Source organism: Coregonus clupeaformis, unplaced genomic scaffold (assembly GCF_020615455.1).
Source record: "Coregonus clupeaformis isolate EN_2021a unplaced genomic scaffold, ASM2061545v1 scaf0941, whole genome shotgun sequence".
NCBI lineage: Eukaryota > Metazoa > Chordata > Actinopteri > Salmoniformes > Salmonidae > Coregonus > Coregonus clupeaformis.
The window spans coordinates 91,400-104,828 of NW_025534395.1; the positions used below are offsets into that span (position 1 = coordinate 91,400).

The 13,429-nt window shown below is 46.8% G+C and overlaps 1 protein-coding gene and 1 long non-coding RNA gene across 2 annotated transcripts in view; both read right to left on the reverse strand.

The window, feature by feature from the left end:
• The window catches only part of LOC121556191 (DENN domain-containing protein 2B), a 36,703-nt gene extending 24,869 nt beyond the window's left edge, over positions 1-11,834 (reverse strand). Inside the window, 9 exon segments of the mRNA XM_045217148.1 lie at positions 432-644; positions 1,142-1,260; positions 8,060-8,205; positions 10,999-11,113; positions 11,116-11,386; positions 11,389-11,426; positions 11,429-11,480; positions 11,482-11,618; positions 11,621-11,834. Coding sequence (XP_045073083.1) covers positions 432-644; positions 1,142-1,260; positions 8,060-8,205; positions 10,999-11,113; positions 11,116-11,386; positions 11,389-11,426; positions 11,429-11,480; positions 11,482-11,618; positions 11,621-11,762 — 1,233 coding nt within the window. The 5' untranslated portion in view covers positions 11,763-11,834.
• A 417-nt stretch (positions 11,835-12,251) lies between these two features.
• LOC123486005 overlaps positions 12,252-13,429 on the reverse strand; it is a 28,468-nt gene continuing 27,290 nt past the window's right edge. Inside the window, exon 3 of the long non-coding RNA XR_006659220.1 lies at positions 12,252-12,269. This is a non-coding gene — a long non-coding RNA (uncharacterized LOC123486005). The remainder of the gene's footprint in view (positions 12,270-13,429) is intronic.

Consider the following 13,429-nt stretch of genomic DNA (forward strand, 5'->3'; position numbering starts at 1 on the left):
TAAACAGTGAGAGGAAAGGGGAAGCTCAGTGTGTGTACCACCTACAGTATAGGACTATCTGATCTCCTGTGGTGAAGCTCTTCAAAGTTGGTTCCATTTGAGTGTGTGGGAGGAGGAAGAGATTGACATAAAATCCTTCTCAGTTCTCTCTCTCCATGTCCAGAAATATCACTGGGATATGGTTTGTGTTTAAAACAGAGTATGAAGAGAATCAGCAAAGAGTTCGGACACAGTGCATTTAGGAATTATTCGAAAGAATGACATTTGTGTAGTCTATAGCAAATCCATTACATCTCCATTTTGCCTTTCAGTTAGATACATGGCTTGCAAAAAACGTTAAACAAAAGAGCTCCATTCCAGAATAGTCCTTGAGGAGATCCTCATGGAGAGAACAGGTTCATTCCTACAGCCTGGAGTGTTTTATATTGTACCTTGGGGATCCTCCGGTGTCTACGGGAGGCCAGGGTGTCGCTGGCGCTGCTCAAGCCGTCATCCAGCAGACAGCAGGGGGAGGGAGAGACCCCCAGCTGGGGCGGCAGCATGTCATCATGGCTGTGGCGCTTGGACAGGCGGGACGCCCGGTGACTCTTCTTGTCTGTGGGACCAGAGAGGCGCAGGGAAAGGCTACTGGGCTTAGAGGGCAGCTGTGGAGGGGGAGAGAGAGGACAATACTGAGGCTGTGTCTCAGATGGTACCCTATTCCCTTTATAGTGCACTACTTCTGACCAGGGCCCATAGGATGAAGCAATGGATCCTGGTTTGGTCTGGGATTGACTGAGGTTTTTGTCATGACAATAAGTAACCATACCGAATAATACAATATATTTTCCTCACCGCACAGTGACCTCATTCCCAGTTGAACACAAGGAAATTCTAAATCATCTTTCCTACGACGAGACAGTGCCCATCCATATTAAAGCAGCAGAGCCAAACCTACATTTCCAGGCAGACAGACAGTATTTTACTGGAACTCCAAATGGTTTCAACACATCAAAAGGCTTCTGTAGCGCAACTAATGAGAAATCTAGCTGTGAAACAAGATTATTGGAGGATCCTGTCCAGGTTTCAGAGATCTAACTCTAGTCTGAGGGAGAATTTTACCGCAGGAAAATACATCAGTTCTGCTAGCTAGCTGGGTTACCTGAGGAGGTGAGTTGAGTTTCTGGGAGCTCCAGGTCCGGTTGCTTTCCGGTACCAAGCGGTTCTTCCGACCCAAACTCCTCCTCTTCAGGTCCACGTCCTCGTACGGGTTCTCCTTCTCTGTGTGACGACATTAAGAAAACAGATTAAGGTCTAAGATAACAGCAGCAGCTGTTCAGAAGGATCTGTTAAGGTTCAGGGAGAAGGAAGGTATTTGACTAGACAAGACACAGCCAGAGAGGCTTCAGGCCAGGGTCTGTGTGAGATGACGGGGGGCAAGAGAGGGAATTGGGGGGTATGAGAGAGGCTCCCTGTGGTGTAGCTCAGATCAGATAGGTCATGCAGGGGCCAGGTTAAAAATCACTCTCAACTGGCTGCTACAATGCCCAAATGTACTGTCTCTTTAAACAGTTACTGTTGGCCCAGGGCCCCGGCGGCCCTGCTGGCCCCTGACCGACTGCACTGTGCCGAGACTCCCGGACACTGGGCTGCTGGTGGTGAGTCATGGCCGGAGTATGCAGGCTGTCTGCTGGGGGGGGGGGGGGGGGGGGGGGGGGGGCATCTTCCTCCTCCTCTCAGGTATCACAGAACTTCATTCTCACATCCTTTCAATGAGACTGTAGATGTAGAAATGTTCACTCAACACTTCAGAGGTGTTGTGCAAAGAGTGTGGGTTTTGGGTTTTCCCAGCCTAAACACTGACTGACTGCATACAATCAATAACTGATAAGATAAATGGAAAATGGGAATCTCACACACTGCTTTCACTAATGTCACTTGGAAAAGGGGCCAGCCAGCTTGTATAAAACTTGTGTAACACCCCTTCCCATGTCCATCCAGACATGTGCTCTGAGAATAGCATTTTGGCTGGGTCTGAAAGGTTGTGAGAAAATGAAGGAACTGCACTAAAAACAAAACAGAGCCAGATGGTGTCGAAAGGCATGAGGAAAGACTTGCAGTGAAAGACGAGCATGAGTCTTACAACAGAGCTAGTGTCTGTCAAAAGAGACTAAATCTACACTTCAGCATGAATGTCTGAGATTCTTTCCATCTCAAAGGATGGAAGAGAATCCTATGAACTGGAGGAACACCTTGAAGGCCAGTTAAACTGTGCTAAAGGTATCTGTTTTGTTAAAGGTTCATATTTATAGCCTATTTATGAACCATCTTAGTGAGATCATCAGTGCATTCTGCCATCAGCTGAAAATGAAATTCCAGTCAGACTGTCTCTTCCCTGTTCCCTCCTAGGTATTATTACTGGGAATAGAATAACAGGCCTGGATAGAGCTGGGACCATAAACTGAAAATTATCAACACCGACCATACTGATCACTTACCGCAGGCATTTTGCTGATATCGTTCATTACGATAAGTAGCCTATACTAGAGAAATGTGAAGTTTGAAATGAAATACGTTTACTAATATGTGTGATTGTTACTGGGACAATTGATGGCTACAAACTTCAAACTAGTAGTAGTAGTTTAAAGGATAAAAAAAAAAAACTGGTGCACATTAATGTTATAAACGTATAGTTCTATTTATCGTTATCGCATCAATTCAGGCAATTTATCGCAATATGGATTTTTGTCCATATGACCCAGCTCTAGGGATGGACTGACTGACCCCTCAGTGTTCTGGGACACCATTCAACTGAAGCAGAGTAATGACAGCCTGCTGGGATGATGATATGTCTCCGCTTTGACGCACTGAGGGTACTAATCAACTGCTGTGGTTACCACATCCAAAACACACACAGATGGGCACACCTCTCCTGGCCTGCACACGCTGACTGGCATCGTTTAGCACAATAGGCTCTCTCTAGCGACAGGGACAGACTATCTACACAATGTCAGGATCGGATTACCCTATAAAAGGGCTATGGACAGAATGTCCCTCACCATCGAGTGGCTGCTACAGTGGCACCACTCATTCGTGATAAACAGAGATGTTCATGTGACCAAAACAGGGCTAGAGATCTGTCTAAACATTTGGTGGCACCACAAACCATGCTGTAACTGTACAGTGTCATCCTTCACCCTGAGGACAGAGAAGGCTTGTGACACATGGGCCAAATTATGCTGGGAGATGCACAGTATTTTTGGAATCTAAATTGTTTAACACTCATACCTCAAAAATGCTAAAAGCTACAGTATATATTCAACTGTAAATTAAAGAGAAATGCCATACTGTATTCATCAGCAATTCATAAATCTATGTGAAATGTATGATTACAAAGACAAAACAAGGCATCATTATTCCAGTCAGCAGATTGCCATGCAGTGTTAGAGCAGAGATAATATGGCTCAGACAGACAGGCCAGGGAGGCCATCTTACCTCACCACCACCACTGCTGACATAATGATGTCAGAGAGACTCAGTTCAGCTTGGGGTTGATGACACAGACATGATCCATTACAACTGAGTCACTGTTGTGTACACAACCTGATTCACCAGACGGGAAACCTATTCCCAGTGGCACTACGTTAATCAAACTATAGTCATAATATAACCATTTATACCATAACACCATGATGAATCATGAATTTGATCAAAACACAGGTGGCAGATGAATGATCTTCTCAAAGTACATTTTGACAGTTGCCAATTAGACATAAGAGACACTGACTTCAGACTGACTTCACTGCCTTCAGAATGAGAAACCAATGAAGCCAGTGAATATTGGCAAATGTCCAGTCACTCAAGAATAAGATGGATGAGCTTCATTCGAGAGTCTCCTATCAGAGAGACTTGAAAAGCTGCAATATGATGTCTTACTGAAACGTGTCTGGATGATGACGCTATGCACGTAGTACTCTGTGGATTCTCCATGCAGCGGCAGAATCGGACGGCTGGGGAAGTCGGAAGTGTGTTTTTCATAATAACAACTGATATGCATCCAGTGTAAAGGAAATCTCAAGCTTTTGCTCACCTGATATAGAATACCTCGCCATGGTTAGCTACAGACCCTTTAATCTACCAAGAGAGTTCTCATCCGTAATTATCACAGCTGTCTACATCCCTCCACAAGCCAACACCACTCTGGCACTCAACTAACTGTATGGGGCCATAAACAAACAAGTGGGTGGTGGAGACTTAAAACCGTCCTACCTCACTTCTACCAACACGTCTCTGTGTTACTAATGGCACTAAACTCTAGACCACTTTTATTCTACCCACAGAAACGCATACGAGGCCCTCCCCTCATCCTCTGACCATGACTCCATTCTCCTGCATTCTGTTTACAAACAAAAGCTCAAACAGGAAGTACCAGTGATGCGCTGAATACGGAAGTGGTTGGATGAAGCAAACTGGAATATGTTCCGGGATTCATCCGATAGCATTGAGGAGTTTATCACAACAGTCACATGCTTCATCAATAAGTGCATAGGCGATTTCATCCCCTAAGACAGTGACTATAAGAATGTATCCAAACCAAAAAACATGGATTACAGGCAATATCCGCACTGGGCTAAAGGCTAGACCTACGCTTACAAGGAACGGGACATGACATGGACGATACAAGAAAACCCGATCTGACCTCCGACAAGACATCAAAGATGCAAAAGGACACTATAGGAGGAAGGTGGAATGCAATCACAAGGCTGGAATACCAGGGCACGTTCTCAAAGCATGCGCAGACCAGCTGGGCAAGTGTCTTCACAGCCATTTCCAATCTCTCCTTGTCCCAGTCTGTAATCCAAACATGTTTCAAGCTGACCACCATTGTCCCTGTTCCTAAGAGCTCGAAGGTAATCTGCCTAAATGACTATCGCCCTGTAGCACTCACATCTGTAATTATGAAGGCTTTGAAAGTGGCTGGTCATGCAACATCAACACCATCAGCCCAGAGCACCCTAGACCCACTCCAATTTGCATACCACCCCGACAGATCCACAGATGAAGCAATCACAATTGACACTTCACACTGCCCTCTCCCAACTGGACAAGATGAAAACAACTATGTGAGAATGCTGTTCATAGACTACACAGCGCAGCATTCACTACCATAATCCCCTCCAAGCTTATCACCAAACTAGGGACCCTGGGACTGAACTCCTCCCTCTGCAACTGGATCCTGGACTTCCCGATGGGCCGGCCCCAGCTGGTGGAGGGAAGCTGACCCTCAACACGGGTCCCCTCAGGGTGTGTAGTCCCCTCCTGTACTCCCTGTTCACCCGACTGCGTGGGTCACGCATAACTCCAACATTATCACCAAGTTTGCTGACGACACAACGGTGGTAGGCCTGATCATGGACGGCGATGACAGCCTGCAGGAAGGCGGTCGAGAGACTTAGTAGTGTGGTGCCAGGACAACAACGTCGCGGTAAGACCAAGGGAGCTGATTGTGGACTATAGGAGAAAGAGGGGGAGAGCACGCCCATCCACATCGACGTGGGCTGTTGTGGAGCAGGTCAAGAGCCTTCAAGGTCCTTGGCGTCCACATGACTAAGGGGACTTAACATGGTCCACACACACCCGCAAAGAGGGCATGGCAGCAACTCCTCCCCTCAGGAGGATGAAACCGTCCGGCAAACGGTACCGGAGCATCGGCTCTCGGACCAACAGGCTCCGAGACACCTTCGAAACCCCAAGCCATAAGACTGCTAAATAGCCAGACTGCTAAATAGTAAATGAATGGTACCCAAACTATCTTGCACTGACTATCTTGCACTGACCCCACGCACACTCACTAGACTATATATACACACACCACATACACTCACTCACACATACACTACATTGACACTCCCACACAAACACATTCCACATACACTACATATGCATACACAGACACAACACAAACACACATACACCTTTACACTTATCAATTGCTGCTGCTACTCTGTTCTCTATCTTACTCTTATTATCATCTATCCTGATGACTAGTCACTTTACCCTGCCTTCATGTACATATCTACCTCATATACCTCGTACCTCTCTGCACATTGATCTGGTACTGGTACTCCCTGTATATAGCTCCATTCTTGTGTATTTAATTTTATTCCTTGTGTTACAATTTTTATTATTATTTTAAAACTCTGCAACATTGGGAAGGTCTCGTAAGCAAGCATTTCACTGTAAAGTCTACACCAGTTGTATTTTGGCAGCATGTGACAAATTAAATTGTATTTGATTTGATTTTGAGAAGAGTCTTTATTTAATGTACTCATTGTCAGTGGCCTACTGTCTCAGACAGCTATGATCTCCTCACAGTTGATTAAATGCTTCGAGAAGGGCTGTGTGTGTCTGAGTCCAAAGTGTCTGAGCTGCTACACGTTGAAATACGAGCGGAGAGGGACTAGAACATGGCTTATCTCCCACTGCTGTGGCTGCTGCCTCTCAACGGAACATCTGACCTGTAAATCGCTGCTTAATGGTGGTGGAACCACCATTCCATGCCGTGATCAGAGTCCAGCTAGGCCTATTTCAGACTGGAGCAGCCAGGATCACTGGGGGAGGGAGAGCTCACAGAGGCAATGTATTTCTCTGGGAACTAATCAGCATTCAGCCAAAATGCCTTTGACCACATCGCCGATCCCATACTCGAGGTGTTCGGCCGCGAACAATGGACTCTTTGTTGGGGGTACGCATGAAAGTCCCCGGGTCCCCTCGCGCGCCACCGATTCATGCTCTGCCTGGAACCATTGGTCATCCTCAGTGACTGAATAAAACGCCATACAGGACGAATAGAGGAAGAGAGTCAACCATGTATGAGGGAGAAATATGGCCATTAGTCTTAATTTGACCCATGTGCTTGCAAAAAAAATATGCTCAAAGGCTACAAACATATGTCAACCAACACTCAATCTCTAATTTCCAACTGAAAACATGTCATTCCCCATTCTTTTACTGGGTCTCACATTCAAGCCGTGACAGACATCGATGCCACATGAAGCACCTCAGGAGAACCAGCCTTTTCACTGTCCACAGTCCTCAGGACATTTACTACTGGAAAGGAATTTGGCATACATTTGTACTTTGTCAACCTCAATACAGAGAAATTAGAGTTGGTCCTGCTTATACTGTGATATTGTAGTTTTCCATGTTACTAAAACTATCAGGAGGTCAAGGAAGTCCTTGTTGGAGGATTGATATTCCCCCAATTTTGTGAAAGCAATTCCTTGTGAGACTGTCGAACACTTGATTTATGTGAAATTAGCTTTAGTGCTAGGTCTGGGCTTTAGCTGAGGCTATCAAGTTGACATTTTCCCAAAGTGCTACAACCACAGAGTAATCTTACAATATAATCAGTAACGGTGGAATGCCATTCTTTGTCTCAAGGAATGGCCTGATAATGTAGAGTGAGTGATGATCATATTTTCTTGACATGACCATACAGGGCTGAATAAACATAAAGCAGGAATATGAAGTATAAACCTACCATTGATTTTGAAAAGCCCTGAGAGTTTTCAGTCAGCTAATTGGGATTGTTCCATAGAAAGCAGATGCGATATAAATGTACACCATGACTGTCAAATTCCCCCTTTTAACCAGGAAGGCCAGCTAGCATTATATAACCCATCTGTTGTTGCTGGCTCCCAGATAACCATTGTCTGGAGACAGACACACAGAGCTTTCAGCAGAAGAAGAAATACTTGTTATCAGTCCATAACAATTAGGAGTTGATGGTGAAACCAGAAAGCAGCACACATCTTCATGCCATCCTTTAGAATAAAAACAATCCAGTCTACTTGGCAGCTGAGAGCGTGAGGATATAAGAGAGTGGCCAACAATCAGACTTCTCTAGAAATCTACCAAGTGTGTGAAAGGATTTTGGAATTACTGCTTGCATCAAGGACCACTGATAGAGTTTTGGCTTTCCCCAATCCTGGTTATTCACTGAATTATAATGGCTTAAGTACGTGTCCCGGGTCAGGCTGAGTTCTCCTCAGGTCTCCAGACACAGCACCATGCTTACCCACTATGTCCTCTTAGGCGTTCTCCTCTAAAGTGCTTTTGGAGCTGGGCCGGCTGCTGCCGCAGGTCTCTGTGGAAACAGTGCCATTCTCTGTGGGAGGACGGTACGCCGAGGCCAGGCTGGCAGCATCCTCCAACTCATGACTCCTAGAGCAGAGAGAGAGAGAGAGAGAGAGAGACCTGAGAGAGAGAGAGAGAGAGAGAGAGAGAGAGAGAGAGAGAGAGAGAGAGAGAGAGAGAGAGAGAGAGAGAGAGAGAGAGAGAGAGAGAGAGAGAGAGAGAGAGAGAGAGAGAGAGAAAGAGAGAGAGAGAGAGAGAGAAGAGAGAGAGAGAGAGAAAGAAAGTCAGAAGAGAAAGAGGGATTGATGGGAGGGAGAATCACAGAAAGGGAAACGAGGAGGAGAGAGAGGAGCGAGAGGAGGGAGGAAAAGATGGGAAGAAACAAGGAGGATGAAAAAAAGCAGAAAGGAAATGGTATTTAATCGTGCATGGCTGTGTGCTGACACAGTGGAGAGGAGAGCTGCAGTCCAGAGGGTCTGGTTCATTCCATCCTGACATCCTCTACTGGCCGATTACAATCGCAAAGACCACCTGAGAGGATGAAAGCCACTTAGGAATGTTCCCAAGGAGACCCAAATATGCCTCATCCCTCAACAGCCCTCTAAGAAGCTGCAATTAAACAGAGAGAGAAGAGAGAGAGAGAGAGAGAGCGAGAGAGAGAGAGCGCGAGAGAGAGAGCCAGAGAGAGCGAGAGGCGACGAGAGCCAGGACGAGGCGAGAGCGAGAAGGCGGGAGCGAGGGAGCGAGGCGCGAGGGGCGAGAGCGGAGAGAGAGAGAGAGAGAGAGAGAGAGAGAGAGAGAGAGAGAGAGAGAGAGAGAGAGAGAGAGAGAAGACCTGGAACACTGGTTCAGAGCACCACTAATCTAATTACGCTGACAGCAACATGTGCTCCAATCACAAAGTCATTTCCTGTTTATTTACCAACCCACATCTTTTCTGAGTTCTGTGTACTGTAAGTATGTACATGGCACGACAGCTTATGTGTCTGGACTCTGAATGCTCAGGACAGGACAGGACAAGGGGAGTGTCCCTCCATTAAATCAGTGAGCTCAAGCCTGCTGTCCTGCTCCATTGACGGCTCGTGGCTTCAAACATGCTCTGAAATTGCCTCTCGCCGCAGGAATGTTAAACACTGACTCCAAGTCAGGGACATTAAAAGATCTCCTCCTCCTCCTCCCCGCTCATCAAGAGGATCTGGAGGCCCTGCCTCAGCGGTCATTGGCCTAAACAAGTTGTGCTCTGAAGTCAATTTGAAGGGGGGATAAAGAATGAGGGTAACAAACAACATCAAGTGTTCCAGAAAGAGCATAACAGGCTAATAGCTGCCTGTACTGCACAGCTCTATAGCAACATAATGAAGAGGGATGAGGAGGCACACTGGGAACCTTGGGATATCCACTGGCGACAATATACTGGGGCCTTTGCTATAACAGGCATGATTGAAGAATAATACAGTCCTGTTTTGATGTAAGAGTTACTTGGAGACGTTGTTGAAAAGCTGTTGGATTTCAAGGATAGAGACTATTTATGGTCTTGGATATTAACAGTTTGGCTCGAGCTGAGTAGAGATATTTAAGGATGTTCTATATCAAACAGAAAATGTATGCACTCACTAACTGTGAAGTCGCTCTGGATAAGAGCGTTCACTAAATGACTAAAATGTAAATGTAAAATGTAATTATTAGAGTGCATTGTGTTATAGAGCTATTTACAGTAATACTTTGATTGTTTCTCACAGACACAGACTTTTGTTACCTGGCCTTATACTAAGATATACATGCCCTGTCTAATGAAGCGTAGTTGACATTTGCAATTGTTTGTATTGCAATTAGGCTACTTAATTTTGTTCAATGAAAGCCTGGCATTCTTACAAAGAACACTGGAAAAATGGCAGAAACTCAATTTAACATATTCCATTTCAATTGTAGCATTCTAGACAACTCATATTAGTGTTTAAAGCCGGAAAAAAAGCTATAAGCAATATCAATAGAACAAATGATACTCTTCATATGAGGCCCAAAATACCATCTTTCTAATGCAGGAAAACATTGAGGCCTTGAGAAAATTAACAGCAGATTCAACATTTATCTGCTTATTATCAAAGCGCTGAACAGAGGCAGACTTGTGGAACCAATTCAGTTAGCAGCATCAATATGAAGTGAGCGACCGCTTACTGTCTATCTGACTACAGCCAGAGACAGACAAAAGGCCAATAATTCAATACACTAGAACACCAACAAAATGGTAAACGCTTGGTCTGTGATCCTTACCCCCTAAAAACATTCTCAGGACATGTTAGAGACATTTACAAATCCAAGACAAATAAATGTTCTAGTCGTCCATGTGCAACTCTCAGAAAGGAACTAAACAAATTCGCTGCCTCTCTGTTTTTACTGCAGCCTGCAGGACCCATGTTTTGTTTGTTACATAATCAGCATCTCCTGTTCACCATGTTGTTTGATCAGCATGGCTGATTCTGAGGGAGAGGGAGGGCCCGGGGGATAAGATACACGTTTGTACTGTCTGAGAATGCACTAAGCACAACACAAAAACATCAGTTCACTGAACCGTGTACTTACTGACACATACCATTACAATAAAAGACAGCACATTCTGTTCTAAGAGTGTAATATTGAACCTTAAAGAGTTCTTCAGCTGTCCTCATAGGAGAACACTTTGAAGAACCCTTTTTGGTTCCAGATAGAAAGAACCCTTTCTACAGAGGGTTCTAACATGGAAACTAAAAGGGTTCTAACTGGAATCAAAAAGGGTTCTAACTGGACCCAAAATGGATTCTCCTATGGGGACAGCCGAAGAACCTATTAGGAACCCTTTTTCCTAAGCGTGTACACATCTAGAGGTGACGTGACTATTCTCACCTGTCCTGTAGTCTCTTAGGGGTGCTCGGTCCTTTGTCGGATTTTGCGTCATGTTGGAGTGCGGGAGTGGTGGGCAGCAGGGGTGGTGACTCCTCAGAGGCACTGCCAGGAGGTGTCCGTTTGGCGACATGCCCTTGTGGTTGCGGTTGGCGTCGTACTCAAAGGTGCGTTTGGTTTGGGCAGGGGTTGACTGGCGCATGCCCTCCGGGGTCTGTTGACATGGCTCTGGGCTCGGTCTCTGACCCGAGTTGAGCTCACTGAACCTCTGTCTGGAGAGTTTATCAGATGCCGGCGGGGCGTCTGGTTCTGTCCAGGAACATATACTGCTGCGTTTACTGGTGCCCCTACTGTCCAAGTCCTCGATCCCACCTATTGTAAAAAGACTTCTGTCTTCGTTTTGTCTGGTGCATAGCAGTTACTAAGATACACGGTGGCTGGCTGGGGCTCTCCTTCAGCACCTTCTCGATCTTTTGTATCCGATTGCAGTACAGCAGACGTTTCCTTCCGCGCAGACAGGGAGTGCATGAATAACGCAGAGGAGTCGGTTTTCCTGGCCTCTTCTGGAGCGGCCCAAGCCCTCCTGTCTGAGGCTGCCTCCTCTTCCTCCGTCTCTGGGTAGGACACTCTGAGAAAGCCATACTCATCCTCCGGATGCTCTTGAAGTCAAAGGTCTTCTCACTGCAAGGTGAGGAGAGGAGGCTGGGGCAGCCCTCGCTGCTGCCCACACGCTCACCTACAGGCCTCTTCTCCAGACACAGGCTCATCCTAGGCAGAGCCACCCTCCTGCACTCCCATTCTGAGATCTTCTTACGGATGGCCACAGAGGATCCCCGACACGGGGCGGCTGAGAGAGGGTGCGCTTGTGGACGTGGGTTGGACGAGGGTCCCAGGGATAGGGTGCTCCAGCTCAGGGGCCCACCACTCAGTCCACCCCCCCAGGAAGATCCTCCTGTTTCTGGTTCTCTTTCTGCTCCTCCTGGCCCCCTCTGGGCCTCCTGACCCACCTGAGCCCCACCAGAGGGCTTGTAGATGAAGCTTGTTGTCCAGGCAGCCAATGCTCTTGGACTGGTAGTCGGCTCTGGGACGGTAGGTCACAGGAGAGGAGGCTCTCCGCTGCAGAGGCTAGCGGTCTTGCTGCTCCAGCGGCCCGGCCCAAGAGTCTGCGTCTGTTTTGACGTATCTGACGTGCTGCCTGTTGTCTCGCTGCCGCTGAGCGGGCGTGGCACCGCCCTGTGTGGCAGAGAGAATGGGGGGGGGACGCAGACTGGCACCTGGAACAAGAGTGAGGGGCTGGGTCAGAGACATCATGGTACCATTCTTACAACGTTACTTTACTTGCTCCCAAATAGCAAAATAATAATTCTGCTCACTAAACAGCTCGGAAGAGTCTGGCACTGAGAGCTGCTGTGAATTCCTCTCAACACTGCTGACTGCACATTGAGAGAAACTAGGCGTGGAATACCAGTAGTTACCTCAGGTGTTTTCTGCTTACCAGCGGAAGATTAATCATTGCAGCTAAAGCTTATATGGCAACAGAGGGGGGTTAAAAACGCTTTCTTTGGAGAAGAAAAACCTTAAACGCCAGAATGTATTTCTAAATAATAGGCAACATGAAAACTTTGACCACTCATGTAAAATAACCAATGGAAAGCACCCAGTAATGTGACATAACTTTGGCAGTATGGGATCCCTGTTCGAAGCCAAAGCAAATACATATCTACAGTAAAAATGCATGTGTGGATTTTTCCACATAATTAAAATAATTTGGGTAGAATTGATGTAGGCCACACACAAAGCCATGGAATACACCACACTGAGAGACAGATGAGACGCTCTTAGGTCTACCTTCACCAGCAGCCTACCGCACTAGTCCTGGGAGAGTTGTCTGTGTTTCCTGATGCTAACAGCTAACAGCCTCACAGAGAGGACGCCGGCCCGGCCCCTGGCTCATTACAGACTGGCCCATTGTTCACCTCACACCGACGCTAATGCTACGTTGCTGCTGCTCACTGCTGAGCAATGTGGATAAAACACCCTGCTGCTGACCTCATTTAAGCTTCACAGAGAGACACACACTATTTCTCACCCATCTCTGACTCTTCCCGTTTCTACCCCACTCAGAAGACTTTGGGAACTTTCTGGACTTGGCTCCTGACTGAGGCTTGCGAAACCCAAGCGGTGGTGGGGATCTGATGTCACAGCTAGCGATGGTTAGAATAACAAGTGTGAGCTGGGCTGGGCAGGGAGGAGGAAGTGATGGCTGTGATCCGAGCGCAGGTTGAGACAGATCTCTTCACACCACTGGGCTCTGTCTTTCCACGAGGTGGGGACTACTGGGGAGAGAGCTGTGCAGCACCTGATCACCTGCAGGCCAGAGTCAGACTGTCTGACTCACTGTGTCAGTGACCTAACTCCTCCTGACAAACTGCCT